Source organism: Uranotaenia lowii, chromosome 1 (assembly GCF_029784155.1).
Source record: "Uranotaenia lowii strain MFRU-FL chromosome 1, ASM2978415v1, whole genome shotgun sequence".
Classification (NCBI taxonomy): domain Eukaryota; kingdom Metazoa; phylum Arthropoda; class Insecta; order Diptera; family Culicidae; genus Uranotaenia; species Uranotaenia lowii.
The window spans coordinates 63,117,326-63,134,667 of record NC_073691.1 but is presented as its reverse complement, the minus strand read 5'-3'; the positions used below and the strand labels follow the sequence as shown (position 1 = coordinate 63,134,667).

Genomic DNA, 17,342 nt, shown 5'->3' with positions numbered 1-17,342 from the left:
AATCTACTTTAATTTGGTTGCAGTTTACCCTTATTTGAAATGGACTCAGATGCTATGGATTTGAAATAATTGAACTCTTACAACGTTGATTTGTAATTCTCCTGTGGCTATTTTCAAACAACAAGAAAATCCTGCGATTGCACTTAAAATTTTTAAGTTGGTCATTTTATAGTTTTTTTGTGTAAAATTATTTTCATACCTTGGAAGAATTCTCCGACAATCATTAAAAGATATTTCTGATTTCAAAATAAATCTTTTAAATTTTAGGAAATTCTCACAGAAAATTATCTTTAGGCAAAATATTAATTTTTGCATTTTCTGAATCTTTTTTTCGATAAGACACTATAAAAACCCTTTGCTTAATTTTTTAATGTCCGTATATCGCACATCTGTGTACATCGGAAAACCATGTTTCATATATTTTTGTCCATTTTTGTCCAATGATTAGGCTAGATGGCTTTCTTAAGACTATCTAAAATTTCAGAAAGTCGTTGTGTCACCTTAAGAAATCAATCGGGGAAGTTTTCTGTTGATAAAAAATGTTACAAAAATCATCCTATGCCAGTTTGGGCAATCATATTGTAAATATAAAATCCAGCCTGTTTTTTGTCTGCTGGAAGGGATTATATTATTATCTGACAATTTGCGCCGGGGGTCTTTATATCTTCCTCAAAATTAAAAATATGGTTCATTTTTACCACTTTAAAACACATGTATTTTTTCAGATTTCTAACATTTTTATTTTTAAAGTAAGATTCGGATTTTAGAAATCTGCAAAAACACATGTGTTTTTAAGCCGTGAAAATTAATCAAATTTTCAATTTTGGGTAAGATCTGAAAACCCCCGTCGCAAACCCATCAGATAATGAAAAAAATCCCCTGAACGAACAGAATAAATAGACCTTCTAGGCCACATCCTAATCGAAAGGCTTAGATTGGGCTAGATTGGGACACGAAAAATGATCAAATAATTGGTTTCCATATATTTCAAAAAGTACAATTAGGATTTTTTTTTGCATTTTCCACAACGTTGCACAAATTTCGTAGTCTATCTCTTAGTTATTTGGGAGCTTCCTAAAAAACCATTGGACAAATTGTCATCAAATTTTGCACATGTAAACATTACTTTAATACTAACTAAGCTGAAAATTTCTTTCGATTCCATTCACGCAAACAAAAGCTATTCATAAATAAAAGAAAATGGTGGATGTATTCCAGTACATTTTCGAAATAATTATCTAGAAAAAACAAAATTATATATGTCGGTCTCTTAAAGAAAATATTCGGCACAAAAATTTAACATATGAGGCCTTCAGAGCCAAAGGGGTATAAGTGACAAAATGGTCGATTTTGAGTTAATGATGCCAAACAATCCTTCACATTTCAAAATATACTTGGTGATTTTTTCAGATTTTTAGAATGTTATTTACCTACTTTTAAGTTCGAGAGCAAAATACAAATTTTCGAAAAATACTGGGAAAATGATCAAACACATCAACTTTAAAGCGTGTTTTCTCGAAATAACCTTTCATGCACTTATACCTCATATGAAATCAAACTAAAAATGAAAAATTTAACATTTCAAACATCCTGCTCATCCTGCTGTCGTCTGTTCAGACAAAATTACTCTGCCATATATGCATGCGTTGACATTGGATTCACAATTGTCCGATGAATGTCTGAACATAAGTTTTAGGAGTTAAGAACTTTGAACTTAAAATTTGATTAAAAAATTTCTTCAAAATGAGTTGAAAGTATTTCAATAAAAGAGAAAATGCCCAGCTTTACAACGGAGCAAAACTAACTATACTGGTTTTTCGAAAAATTTGGATTTCTCACTTGTGAAATTTTTCCTTAAGTTCAAAGCTGCTATGATTTTTAACCAGAACTCGTTATAGAATATGTTATTGAAATTTTTCTGCGGGAATAATTTTTTTTCATAAAAGTTCTTTATTTTTATAAACCTAATTTTTTTCAACTAAATAAATCACCTATATGAATAAAAAAAAAAACAAGAATTTCTCGCCTATTTGTAATCTGTCACAGCCACCGTGTTTGGCCATCATTTGGCCGGAATCGTCGTCCATGCAGGCCCAAAAGGAATGCGAATGACGAAGGGCAATGGCGGCAAAGAAATGGGGTGATATACCAAGTATTAGAAGACCACCATAACGAAAAACAAAAAGCAAACACATCAGGAATGTGCGTGCCAATCGACAGTGAAAATTTGAAACCGAACTCGGATGATTCGATTTGCTGCAGGCTGCCAATATTGGTGAAAGTTTCCCATCCAAAGGTCGGTTGGGATGTACGTATTTGTATATGGTTCCGTGTGTGCGTTGCCCTGTTGGCATGAAGAAAATTGCATTTTCCCAGTAGAAGGACGACGAACGTTCCAAACAACCAGTTCAACCAGAAAACTACCAAGTGTGATTGTGTGTGAAGCAAATGAAAATATCAGTGGAAACAACACTCCCTTGATGGGCAGCGAAAAGTGGCAAAAGAAAATCGACAATTTTGGAGCCACACCAAAAAGTGGAAAGTGATTTGTGCTTTTTTAACCGGGCAGGCAGGTGTTTCCGTGGGGTTTTTATTTGATTATTTTCTTCGCTCTTTTCCGTCAAAATCGGCAGCTTCTGCCAATTTGGCTCGGTAGCACAAAATTTGCAAAATCGAAAGTGTATCCGAGGGCAATTCTTGGACCAACATTGCGATTTACAGTTTTCAGAGGAGAAGAGAACAAGGGTTTTTTTAGGACCGCTATTCCTCTCTCGTTCAACAACTCTCCTGGTTGTTTGTGTATGTGAATAAAATTTTATTTTCCAAGTTAATTTATAGTGAGGATTCAAAAATAGTGCATCGGGGTGGGTTGTGAATGACCTGCATCTGGACAGTATACTCATCAGTGTTGATATTAGTTTCCCTGATTCGGTCACCCATGGTGACCTTCATTCAAAACAAAACTCAGCACGCTGACATGAATTCAAATCGTAAATATTCGACTTGAAAATTTGCACCGTACTGAGGCAATTTTTTCCATCAGGTACTCATTCCTTTTAATGAGGATCGTATATATTCAACGTTGTTCGATAAAGTAACGGTAAACAACTCTACTAATATGTTGACTCTCTGGAGCCACCGGTTTATAATAAATTTAAGTAAGCAGCTTCAGCCAAACTTAGAAATGATAAACAATAGTGTGCAGCAACAATGTAAAGTCGTGGATCATTACGCCTGTACAGTATTCCGACTATACCGGTTCTAGCATCCACCTAGCTAGACAGACTGAAACCTACTCGTGCCGCCATAAGAGATTTAAAATTAACTAATATGACATCATCCGTACATCCCCCTAGTACGGAGAAGAACTCATACGGCCAGTTTCGATAATGACAAATTCAAACACGGAGCAAAATGAGAAATGCATAGAACACGAAACAACTTAGATATACATCTAGCTAACGATGATGACGACCAACATGGTGGAGGGTGCTTCAGCATCCCGGCTTCGATTCAGAACAGAACGAGTCGGCTTGTTTCAGTTTGTCCGGTATCGTCCGGTTAGCGCTTCAGCTCGATTTTTTCCTCAATGAGCTCCATTGAACCGGATCATTCCGAACAGATATCTACATACCCAGTATTGCGCAATCAATGGACCGCGAGTGTTCATTGTGTTATTGTGCAGTTGACCACATTCACGTGTTGGTATAGACATTTTCTCTCTCAAACTCCCCCACCTTCAATCCAAATCGGTTATACAATCCAAACAAACGCAAAATAATGATGATGATGATCTGCACGAACCGGAAATTGTTGCTCTTGGCTAGGTCATGAAGACAATTTTTCCTTCAACGAATGTCAAGTTCTAAGCTATGATTATTATATCCTACCGCACCTTTCTCTAAATATTTAGCAGAGCAAAAAAGCTGGCTCAAACACCAGATTTTGAACTAACCTTCTAGTTAAATTATTAATCAGTTGCAGTTTTGAATACATGTATCTATAATAAATATACAACTTGCAAACATTAATTTAAATTTGATTATTGTAGGCATTTTTTAAATCATACCTCAACATAATTCAGAGGCATGGCAACTTTAAAATGAGAGCTGCAACTGGAATTCTGAATAGCAATACAAAGATGATTTCATATTATTTACTGAGACTTGATCTCTAAATTTGTTTTTCAAGATCTGAAATTTGAACTCTGTTTTTAAAAGCTTCACGATCACTTAAATTATGCCGAAATATATGTTTTTCTAGTATGGATTCTCCACCCTTTCTCCCAAAGTTTGAAGGTCACGAACTTCCAAAGAAACATTGGTCATTTCACAAATTTTCGAGTTTTGCCAAGTATTCGTACGCAGAAAAACCTCTCTTATAAAATATGTTCCTTTTTTTGCTAAGTTCTTTATTTATTCCATAAATAAAACTTACATGGGTCCTCCATCTCTCAATGCTTGAAGGAGGTAGGCTGATTTACCCGGCACGAGTTGACATAAATTTTTAAATTGAAACAGAGAGATTCTTATTTTGGAATTTATTGCATTGTACTTAATGGAGATAGAATCAATCAGTCAATATAGTGAATCGAGACAGTTTTTGGGTATTTTCCTAATATTTCTAGTTCCCGATTAGCTTTAGATGGTATATTTTTTGGAGCTGATAAAATAAGCTATAGAAATAAAAAAAAACGGTGAGGAAACTTTTTTTAAAACCATTTTTGACAGCATTTTTTACCATCCTCGCCTTTAGAAGCAGTTTTAATTAATATCCTTACTTTCACCAAAATCATGTTTAAAAAAATGTTTCGCCATATGCCAAACTTGTAGATTACAACCAGAAGTGTTCCCAAACAGCACCTGCCATTGTATGAAAACGGGCTATTTTATACAGTGCAAATAACTTTTTTATATTATTTATTCAAGCAAAAAATGTAAATGAAATTCATATAAGTTTCAATCATTTTGCTTGACCGAAATACAGCCACTTTCTCTGTTTTGTCGTGTATAGTACATGTCCTCATTAATCCCATTTAAAAAAACATAATCCAATTGAAGCATTTGGATGTAATGATACTTAAAGGTTGCCAGATTGTCCGGTTTTATCCGGGTTTGCCCGGATATTTAAAACAAAAGGTGGGAAAAGTCCGGTCCGGCCCGGTTGCTCGGATTTTGTCCGGATTAATTCACTTAATTTGCAAAATCAAACAGAAAAAAAACAATCGTGTTACACATTTTGCGTCCAAATCGAAAATTTCTGAATAATAAATAATCTCGAAAGATTATTTCGAAAAAAAAATAAAACGAAAGATTTTTTGAAAGCCTAAAATACGATATCAATAAACTGATGAGTTTTAATGAAATAAAAAAAATATTTCTAGTTTTTTTTGCTTGAATTTTGTGGAGTAATTCCTGGGTTTTGAACAAATTTGTCCGGATATTGCCCGAAATTTTGGTCGAAAATTTCGCAACAAATGCCCAGATTTTGCCAGGTTTTTAGATAAAATTGCCAGGATGTATCAGGCCGTATAGGTGCTGAAAAAATTCTGGCAACCTTATGATACTTACGGTTCGGATCTATCGAAATCCGTTCCTCCAACAGAAGAATTCTGCTGCTTCATCTCGTAGAACCAAAACATGAATACTTTCCCGGTTAGGGAATATAAGAATTAGAAAGTGACAATTAGCTATCGCTAATTAATATAGTTGTATTCTAATGACCTCATAGACGAAACTGAATAAAAATAGCTCAAAAAGAAAAAAAAAAGGAAAAAAAATACAAAAAAAAATACAAACAATTACAAACAAAAAAGCATACAACACGTGAAACAACCAACTTCGGGATGAATAAGCCATTGTCGCTTAAAATTCCTTGAGAAAAAAAAAATAAAGATAGCTCTATTCCATCACTGAAACCTGCGTTGTTACTGAGTTTCAACAGGATGTTCTGATTTTAAAAATTTCGGAACATTGACGCATAACGACTTTATCTGTTCACTCACATTTAATTGAAAGTAGATTTTCAAAAATTGAATAGAACGGAAAGAAAGAATCTATTTAGGCTACGATGGTTCTATGCATTAATTTTATTTTATGGAAATTTTCATGTTAACGTCACTCAAAACCAAAAAAATTTTATTTTCTACTTTTTAAAGTCAATCTTAATTTTCAATTAAGGAACACCGGGGCAAACAGATTTCACCATAGTCAACTATCATATTCCTTGGAAAAATATGAACTTTAAGAAAATCAGTTGCACCACTAAATTAGTTCTCAACGTTTGAAAGAAAAATATTGAAAACTGTTGGCAAAAACAAATTTCTAAGTTTACATTTGTCCCGTTTATTTGGGCAAGTGAAAAGACATAGCTTATTTTCAGATGCGTGTGTAAAGGCTTTAAAATGAATTTAATACTTGATCCTGTTTGATTCGTTTTATCGAGTTTCATTGATATTAAGCTTAGTGCATTTAGAAATGGGACAGTTAAGAATGCGTGTATCTCAAAAACCATTCGATTGAACGAAATACTTTCTATGAAGAAAATGAAGGTAACTTTATAATGATTCACGAAAAAACAATATTTATCGGTTTTGTGTGAAAAATATCTACTTTATTCTTGGTATCTCCCATCGGCCGGCGCACACTTTTTTCAGTCATGATATTGTTCAGTTTTTTCAACTTATACTTCGTCTAATCTGTATTTTAGGTGGCTGCATTCTCTTCTTGCAATTTCTGATAGTTTTCTGTCCAATACTTCTCTTTTTAAAGAATGTAAAGGCGATTAAGTGGATACAGCTGTTTCGAAATTAACAAAACTTGATTATTTTTGAGCCATTTAAAAGCATTTTATATGGAATGTCTGCTGAAAAAATCTATAAATAACGAAGAAAAACCATCATGAGATTGAATTTTAAGAATTATCGGTTAGTATAGATCGTAGGTTGCGAAGGATATATATAAGATTACTCTTTTTTGGCTTTTAAAGACAATGAAAATCAAAGTTTTCGTTTTAAAAATTGTTGCACTTTTCCACAGGAGCAGAATTTTGGCAAATCATAATATTTTATACAAAACAACCAGCTAATACAAACTTTAATCTGCTAGGGACCTTGCCACGAGCAGACATGTTATAGGATTCAAACGCTGGAATTTGTTGGAATTAGGGTTTTTCATAAGTTTAGTAGTCCATCAAAAATCATTTATCTCATAGCCTTGGTACTTCCTCTACTCTTACACAGTAATTCTTTGAATAATCAACGGTTGATAGCTGACTATCAATTTGAAAATGATGGATTTTGAAGTTTCCTATTTCTTAAATATTTTTTTCTATTTCTTTTGCATCGTAAATATCTCGGAAACATGTAAATTTAAAATTTTGAAAAAAGGTCTAATGGTACTTTCAACAGGCAGCAAAATGCTGTCAAATTTTGAATGTGCGATTATTAGTAAATGAGCTATCAGCAAAAAAAAAAGTGTCCCATTTCTAGAAGAACTAAGCTTTATCTACAGTTTTCCTGCAATTTATGTTTGGTACTTCACTTTTACTAAATGCTGTTTAAAGTAAAAGAACTTAATTTAAGAATTTTGAATTTCTGCTTCAGTTTCAATACTTGGGATACCTCTTCTGACCTTTTCAACATAATGAATCATTTTCTAGATGAAATCCTTAAAAGGTCGAATTCTTAAAAGACCCACCGTGTGAGTTGACAGGAGGGAATATTATTTTTACCACTTTAAGTGTATATTAAAAATTTCTCAAAAAAATTCAGTGCAGTTCTAAAAACTCACTTTTCAAAAAAGAAGCGGATTAAAAGACTGTTTTACGCAGTCAAAATAAGTAAAACATAACACACTTTTCATGTTAACTACGTATGTATATAGATACTTAAATTGTTATGAAAGCAAACAGTAAAGTGTTTGTTCGGCATTATTTAAAATAAAAAGTTTCCATTTTCATTTCCAAATCCATTTCAGTTGGGTATTTGGGCCCAAACAACAACTTCTAGAATAATTTTTAAATTGTTTGTAATATAGAAAAGTTAAACGATGAATCTTCTTCTAGTGTACTTCAAATGAATTTTTTTCGGAAAATGATTACCCTCACTCTTTTCAATAAAAAGCAGTTATTCACTGATACTTTTCACTTATACACATCAGTCCTATCTTATCTATTATGAATGAAAGGCTCTTGTTCAGTTCATGTGTCTGTAAATTTTGTTCGATTAATGTGCTTCTTAAAATTAAAATGGCACCTGGTAATTCTTCAGTTGAGTACATTTGTACATAAGAGTGCCCCAAATGACCCGACTTTTGAAAAAGTGATGCGCTGCAGGCTAAAATTAAGACTAAGCCTTGTACAAGATTTCATGATAATCTTTCAGAAACTGAGTGCTTCACTGCAATAAGTAGCTTTTCTAAGTTATCTGAGAGGCATTTTAAGGCTAATGCCGGTTAGAAATAAAAAATAGGAGAAGAATAAAAAAGTTTTACCACCCTTTCCATCGTAACGACCCACCCTCTTAAGTTTTGAAGGAGTTTTGAATATGTACCTTTTGTTGTTATGAAACGAAACTTTTTTTTAAGGTGGCTCCAGAGAGTAAACCTTTTGTCTAGTAAAGAAGATTCCTCGTTGAACGTAAACTATGGTATTAGCTTAGCTAAGCTTAGCTTGATTGACTACTCACATCCACCGTGAATCATTGAACCCGAAATGCAACCTGATAAATGTTTTAAATCAATAGTTTCTCAAAACTTTCATCTTATTTTTCTTATTTTTATAATCAGAATTGTTATTCAACTAAACGCATTTAGAATTCCATGATCGCAGGCGCGGCTCAGTAGAACGAGTTCCACATCGCCAATGGTTGCTACTCCGTGATTGACCGAGGCCATCAATTTTGTTCAAAGGTCAAAATAATGGTGTCTGGGATTGACAACACATTCACAGTGCTCAAAACTGATGCTCTCTCTTTAATCATCAATAACGGCGCCGGCCACGTCCTAGTAGTCAATAGATAGTTTGGAAAAGAGAGAAAGGGATGAAAGAATAATGTTGTGCCTTAGGACCGAGGTTACCTCTGCATCCTAGCAAAAAAAAGTTGTTTTAGGAAGTATGGGTGGAAGGATACGATAAGGAAACACTTTTGACTAGTGCAACTGATAACTCTCCTCTTAACTTCATGTGGATAACAAGTTATACATTTTAATTTGACCTTCTTATTATAATATCTCACACTTCTAAAAACTTTTTTTCATTTTTATGGATTCCTTAATGTCTAAACAAGCTTAAAGCAGAATGCCCTGAAATTGAAATTAGCTTTGCTAAATTTAATGGCATCTTTTTGACGCTAATGAAATTCAACTTTTTCCAAACTTGTCTAGGAAAATTGAAAATAATATCCAAAAAAGAAATTTTATGCAAACGAAATTCATATAGGATAGTATATGTCATTTGATATTCATTGCTTTAATGTAAGTTGTATATTCTTGTTTACTAACTCTCTGGTATGATGTAATGTAATTGAAAAAATTAATATTTTCATTAAATCCTAGTCGATTCTGATATAAATATTTGCTTTTACTTTTTATTCGAATTCTTAGCATAGACGAAAAACTGTGTTAGTGAGTTTCTTATTGTTTATGAATCAATGTTACATAACCAATCCATAAATGTTGTGTAGAATTTGAATTTTCGTATCGAGTCAATGTCACTAATAATTACCACTGCCTAAATATATCTACTATTTCAACATTTTACAAACTTTTTCTTACCGTACCTTAAACTATCGGTTTTTTATGAACTCAGATTTTTTTTATATAATTCTTCAGACACTTATTTTTCAGTCAAGATTCAGTTCTTTTTTATTAATCTATCTGACTTCACTCAATAACTTTTATTTTTGCCTATTTAACTCAAAGCATTATTGCATTGCAGAAAAAATCATACGGGCCTTTGCTCGAATAAAAGAAAAAAAATTAATCTGGAAAATAAACCAATCCAATTGAAAATATTCCAACCATGGAAGCATTGAATATTGACTTTTTAATTACTAATACGTTTATCTAATTTTCTGTCTATCTATCTACGCCTGAACCTACATTTATTGTTTTAAAGAAATGACATGCTCACAAGATGCACCCTATAAACTTGAAAACTCACAACTATTTCCAAAACATTCATCACTTCTTCGCTAAACGTTTGACAACTTTCGATGTTGGTTGACAATTTTAGTTCGTCGTTTAAAAACTTCCACTAGTCTAATTCGTTTATTCATTAGGAAATTTAAATTTAATTGTCTCTATACCATATACCTATGGATAATTATCTCTATACCATACAGAACAGAAATGTTTAAGCCTAATCTACTATTGTAATAAGTTATGAAATTATTTAAGTTTTACGATTATCCTAATTAAAAAAAATCGCGGACATTAAAAAAGGGTTTCAATTTTTCAAATTTTTCCAGATGCAAGTTAAAGGTTCGACATATTTAAGCTTACACATTCCAAGGCTTCAATAAGGAAGTTCTTTTTGATTTTCTGGTTAACAAGTTTTAGAACTGACGTTTAAAATGCTGGCATTTCGTCGAATTCGGAAAAGGTTCGTATAACTGTTAGATATACATGAAATTACTACTACAGTCAAATTGCTAATCATAACAAGCCAAAAAGGATAAAATTGCAATTTGAATTATCACCGTTCATATCCGGACAGATTTTTATTATACAAGTTTACATGTTCTTTGGTAAAGAAGTAGATTAATTTCTGTGATACTATTTGTTCTAAAGATATTAGATTAGAAACAGATATCGATTGTTTTAAATGCCTGGTAGTTAGACTCAAATAAAACGGAAGAAAAAATATTTAGCCTATTTTTAGGCGTTTGGGCTAGTGCGCGTATAACACTTTCGGTGGCAATTTCGTTGATTTTGACCATTTTATGCCAGTAACGGTGGGCATTCTTGTCTGATGTTTTAATGTTAGTTTCTGATAATGAATCTCGACAAAAAAAAGGTTGCCTTGCACTATTTCTAAAATTATTGTGTAAAATACCGTGGTACACAAGATGAAAAATTAAATTTGCATTTAACGTGTGAAAGCTAGTTTCTAAAATATTCAATTCTATAGTATACTTTTAGGCGATTTCAAACTTATAACGCTTTCGATATTTTCGATCTTTATTCTATGAACGGCAAGTGTTGATTTTTTTTCTCTTTTAGAGTTCCTGACACTTAATATAATATTTAATACTTAAAGGTAAATAAAAGAAATATACTTAGCTTAGAAGTTTTGCAGTAACTGGAAAACGATGAATTTTGAACATTTTTATCCAAAAATCACTTCTGAAAGGTTTTAGTCATCCGTTGACCTTTCGGCACAATCTTTTTGATCAGACACTTTTCATACTACTATGAACTAACCCCGTTATACCCGTTACACCCAAAATACATAGCTTTATACAATGCTATCGAGCTTATAGAACAAAAGCTTTTAGTACAGAAAACCTAAATTTTATCGATAATCTTCCTCTTCTTGTTTTTTTTTTCAACACAAATATTGAAAATAATTTCAAAATAACACTCTTTTGAATGGAATCCGTTCAAGAATTCCAATGTACACGTAGACACGGACACATGGCGCAATCGGCAAACTACACAAATCAAAAAAAAAAAAATAAAATAAAAAAATAAAAAAAAAAAAAAAAAAAAATCCTCGTTGAACGTAAATTATGGTATTATAAAAAAAGTTGCAGTATTTATAGTTCTGTATTTAACGCCGACCTGTTACAGTATGACCAATAAAAATATGCAAAAATCCGTCATCAAGGTTGAAAAACACTTTTCAGGATGTGAACATAACTTAAAAACCATTTTATTTATTCAGGCATGTAGACAAACATGTTAAGAATCAATCACTCGATGTGTGTCCACTTTTGTTTTGCTAATTCAACATTTACGATTTGGGTGAACTGATTTAAGGGGGGGGTAGGGTCTAACACTTTCAAAAAATCATTTTTTTTTTATTTTCTTATTTTAAAACATTTCAAAAATGTTGTGTCAAATTTTCAAGTCAATTGAAGCAAAACTGTAGAAGTTATAGGCCTTTATCCTCCCTATCTAATACTGCAAGAAAGCAAGAGCAGAAACTTCAAACGCGTTTTTCTCGAAAGCACATTTTTAAAGTCCGTGGACATCGTCATTTCAAAACTACTTATCCGATTCTTTTCAAATTTGGAACATATATTCTACATATCAAATACCAGACCCCAACGTTTTTGTTTTTTGTTTTTTTTACTTTGGGGAGATTTTAGAGGTGGAAAATGGCGGATTTTTAAGTGAAAAATCGTAGTTTTTACTTCAAACAGCCACAAAAATTTCATAAAAATATTTTTAAGCTAAATAAAAACGTTGGGGTCCAGAAAAACATCTATTAAAAATATTTTGCTCTGATTTTTTGACTTCAGATGATTCTGTGCTGAGATACAGTGTCCACCGCAAATCCTGTTTTCTAAAAGGCATCCTCGAAAATGCTCCGTCACCGGCTCATTTTTCAATATTTTTCTACGAAAAAATTACTAAATGTTCTTTTAACAATGCTTTGTATAATGCAAAAAATTTGAATACATTTGTTTGAACGATGGCTCTAGAAAAAAATCGTGAAAATGGTGTTTTTTTATACCCGTTAGACCCTACCCCCCCCCTTAAGATAAATGGGCGGTCCATCAATTGAAACTCTATCCGATCTCTCCCTTTCTTCCTTTGACCGGTTCGTAAAAAGAAAATCTGACCTATAGAGCTATAGCGTGGATCTCATTGGCCCTTATTCTGCGCCGCGCGTGACGTGACGATTGTCACCTCACCTCGAGTCACCGTGAGATTTGTCACCTTATTCCCGGAGTCGATATGGGTAAAGTGACAGATGTTCATTTCTGGTGAGCGACCGAGTGAACTCAAGTGTCAAATTTGTTCGGTTTGTATTTATTTCGTTCGCGATTCCAAATGTTAAAATTAAATTTTAAATCAAAATGTACAAATTTCGTTACGCAAACGGTCACTATCGGGTTGCAAGATTTAAGCAAGCAGCTGGAATCACTTTTGGAGCTGCGAATAAAGCGAATCGGACAGAATTTGGTCATATATGTTTGGTTCCTGGAGCGGCTTGAAAAAAACATCCACCAGAAAAGCGGAAATCGACGGCTGCTGCCTCAATCAACTGGTCCTTTGCATACGGATCAACACATGGGATACGACACCTCGACGTGGATAAACAACGATTCAGTACAGGACTTCAAAGCTTATTTTGTTCGAAAACAACATTACCGGGTGAAAGTGAAATACCCCCCGCGACGGGAATCGGATAAGATTTAGTGAAGTGCAAAAAATGTGTTTTTTTTCAAATTTCGATGCATGTAAATGAAGTTATATAAAATGAAATTATAACCTCTTTCAATTCTATATGTTTGAATTTATTTTCAACGTCTAGTAAACATTTTTTTTTTCTGCTCAAATGATTGAAAAAATCAAAAATTGAAGTGATTTTTGTTTTGATTGATTCTAAAACTGTCATACTTTAGTGTAATTAAACGTTTGGAGCATAATTATTCCATTTTGTATCAATTTTCCATTCAATTTCTCTCTCGTCGCCACCTGAAAAGGTACCGACAATTGTCACCTAAAATCGTCACCCGAATGCGACGATTCTCACCCACGGTGACTATCAGAATAGGGTAAGAACTCAAAAAGTTCATCCGAAGTGACGTTCCTCACCTAAACCGACTACTGGAATAGCGTGACTTGGGTGAGTCGACTACCATCACGTCACGCGCGGCGCAGAATAAGGGCCATTAACTGATGAGTTGGCATCGTGGTTAGATATCGGATAGCGAACTCGAAGGACTGGAGTTCAAATCTCGGTTGGCGAAATTTTTTATTCGTTTTAATCAAATTACTTAAAATCGTTTATTTTGCATTTTGTGGAGAAATTGAATCGTTGGAATCTTGTCATTGTTGATATATTGCCTCCACATTTGTAGCTATATGCGATTTTGGTAACTTTAATACAATCTTTACATCTGTTATAATTGTTTGAATAATTCTGTCGTTCCTGCGATATACTCTCTTAAATATTTGATGGGGACTTCGCATTGGCTGCGTCCGTAAATTCGCATCGCATCGCTCTCACTATGTCATCGGCCTTAGGAGAGAGGATCCACAAGCCTTTGCTTGCGCCTAATTGCACATACGCCCATATCAAATAGTCGAGGGGCAACAACATTCACGGGTTCACCTAACTTGACCAGCATGCGCTGATTCTCTAAAATGTCCGTGGAGGCTTCAGTATTAACTTTTGCACCAGCTCTTATGAAAACCTGATGCATCTTCCATCCATTCGAAGCAACCGCTAATAAAAACCTTGGCTTTGGCGGTATGCTCGGAAGTAAACTTGAATTTTACGTCCTTTGCCTTCATGGGTGAAATTAATCGATCCGTACGTGAATTGGACACCGGATCAATCGAAAGAAGCTGACGATCATCTGATTTTTCTAAGTTAAAGAAAAAGTATTTTAAGTTGAAGACAGAAATCGCTTCGAGCGCTCAAGTCGCAGTGCTTTAATTCCTTATGCTATCAAACGGCACATTTATTTTGCCTTAGATGATGCCGTCATCTTTTACCAATTGTTGCATGGAAGATTTCGAGATATTCGCTTCCTTAGCCAGCCTCCGGATTGATCTGACTGGATTCTGCTTCACTTTTTTATTGACCAATTTTACAATTTTCATAGTGAGTGAGGACCGTGTCCTTCCGCTATCCGGCTTTCGAGGAGAGAACATTTCACGCGGTGAACAACCGCTGGATGGCATGGAGTACTACTCCATTGGAGTAGCTCTAATTTAGGAATTTAGAAAGTGGTAGTCCGGTGGCCTGTAGGTTTCATACACATTCATTGATGCTCCACTGGAAATTACTTCGACTCCAATATTGTGGTATCATTCATCTTGCAAATTTTGTATTTTGTTGAATTTTCTGTTATCTCTCATATATAGCTAGACCACCTAGCTAGCGGGATGAAAAAGTGAACTTAAATCTTGGTAGATAGTTAAAAAAAACTACATTTTCATCCTTTATCCATGTTTCACTGATTACAATAACATCAAAGTTTGGCTTCAAACCTTCGAGGAACATTTTCAAGGAATCGAAACCAAAAACACACATCACAAACCACCCACAAAGAACATCTACGTACGTCTTATGGCTCTAGTTAACATTCGCATTAGCAAAGTTGATTGGATCATAAACCAATCGATGGAGCTTGTTTTAAGATTATCTTTTCCGTGAACGTGCCCTCGTTAGAAAACAAAACCATTTCGAAATGCGCTTCAGATCACGTGCACTTAGTTACAATGTTGGAATTATCCGTGTTATTTTCTTGAAGATAAAGTATTGTGGGGTGGAAAAGTAAAATTTTTCCATCTTCTTCGAAACAAGTGAGACAAAATTTGATTACATCTTTTGAAAAGATGAAACGATTAACACGCTTCCTCGTCTCGCAGTGTCCTCATCAAAAATAGTGAGAAAAAATGAGCCAACGAACTTTGTTATAGTGTAACAACTGGGGACACCATGTGATTGAATCGAACTAAGTTGATTCCGGATGGTTAGAGTGTCATAAACTAAGTAGTGAACTGGTTCATAATCGAAACAGAAGAAAAGATCAAACAAATCCTGCAATGGTGAATTCAACGGCCACCACTCCCTCGCAATCGCATGGCGGTGCTCTGTACTATGTGGTGGAGGTTCCCCGCGAAGAATATCTGAAACAGTGCGCAGCCCAGGCTCAGGCCGCAGCCAATGCCGGCGGCTATCCCAATCCCACCGTACAGGCTCAGTACGCAGCCCACCATCAACAGTTTCAGAATGTGCACAAAACAACAATCCTGGCGAAACTGAACAGGTAATTGATGGTGTGTAAATGAACTCAGAATAATTCGAATGAAGGCCCAAATAAGTTTTTTTTTCAAGCTGTGGATTTGTCATAAAGAGCGAATTTTTTTCTCAATGATCCAAACCTTTAACTTTAATCAACTCCCTCGCACGTCCTAGAAGGTCCGCTCCATTCATCACCATCGCAATTAATTTCCGTCCAATTCTGTCTCCTTCCGGACAAACAAACGAACGGCAAAGCTGTTTGTGAGTTTGTGACTTGACTGAACTCGACACGACACGACTGAGCTGCCGATTCAATATTATTCAACCATTTTATTCACGATTTTTTTCCTTCTTTCTTTTTCCACAGCACCGAATCCGGCTGGGACAACCCTTTCCGACCCGGTGGTGATCTGTCGCGGGAAGCCGACGAAATTGTCAATCTCATCAAAGGTAAAGAGATTTTTTTTAAACGTATTCTCTGGTTCCTTACAATCTTCAGCATCAAATTTTAATTTCAATCTTCAAGTTTGGGATTCGGCATCTAGATTTAAAAATTATTTCCAGATTGAATAAAAGTTGATATGATTAAATCAGACGACCATAATTGCCACAGTTCTTATCACACAGATTTTTAGTTATTTATCAGACTTTGACATCACTTTTAATTATAATAGATTTTGTTAAATTTAATGCGTAAAAATATGAAAGCTTTTAAGCATTGTTATATTATCAGAACGAAAAATTAAGAAAAAAGGCTGAGGCGTCGCGAATTCATATGGCAATCACTTTTTCATCAAGAGAAAAAAACATTTAACTTTTTGTAAACACATAAAAAAACATTTAATATCAAAATGCAGCTCTTAAAATTCTGAATCTTTTGTTTTTTTTACGCAAACAATCTTAAAATTAATTTTTGAATATTTCATTAAATTTCTGACACATATGCTGAATTCTAAATTGGAATCAAAATTTAAAAAAAAATGTGAGATTAGGTTTATGTTATCGACCGTTTTTTGATGTTTAATGCTTTATGTTTGGCTATTTTTGGGTCTTGGAAGAAAAAAACTTTCTTTTTGAAATGCCTGATGTTTCGACCATTTATGAGGGTCTTCTTCAAGGGTATTGCCTAACAGTTGTTATTACGTTTTTATTTTCAAGGTTCAGGTGTCCAGTCCTCGCCGCTCTTCTTTGTAATCGGAATTCAAAAACAATTTCTCATCCGATTTGCGATGGCAACCTAGCTTCGCTCTAACTGCTGTCATCGTGCTCGTTTATTGGTCTAGAGGCAAACTAGTTTCGCTCGAAAAACGGACGGAGTCGCCCTGAGAAGAAAGTCAGTTTTGGGAGAAGTTCACCAATACTCTCAATGTTGTTGGGGATTTTTTTTTATTATCTGACGGGTTTGCGCCGGG

At 34.2% G+C, this 17,342-nt stretch overlaps 1 protein-coding gene across 3 annotated transcripts in view; it reads left to right on the top strand.

The window, feature by feature from the left end:
- The window catches only part of LOC129738569 (uncharacterized), a 64,715-nt gene that overhangs the window by 31,853 nt on the left and 15,520 nt on the right, over positions 1–17,342 (top strand). For 2 of the 3 annotated variants that reach the window (XM_055729801.1, XM_055729802.1), the window contains exons 2-3: positions 15,555–15,955; positions 16,298–16,380. In XM_055729801.1, coding sequence (XP_055585776.1) covers positions 15,732–15,955; positions 16,298–16,380 — 307 coding nt within the window. In that variant the 5' untranslated portion in view covers positions 15,555–15,731. The remainder of the gene's footprint in view (positions 1–15,554; positions 15,956–16,297; positions 16,381–17,342) is intronic. The other variant, XM_055729800.1, reaches the window with a different exon arrangement.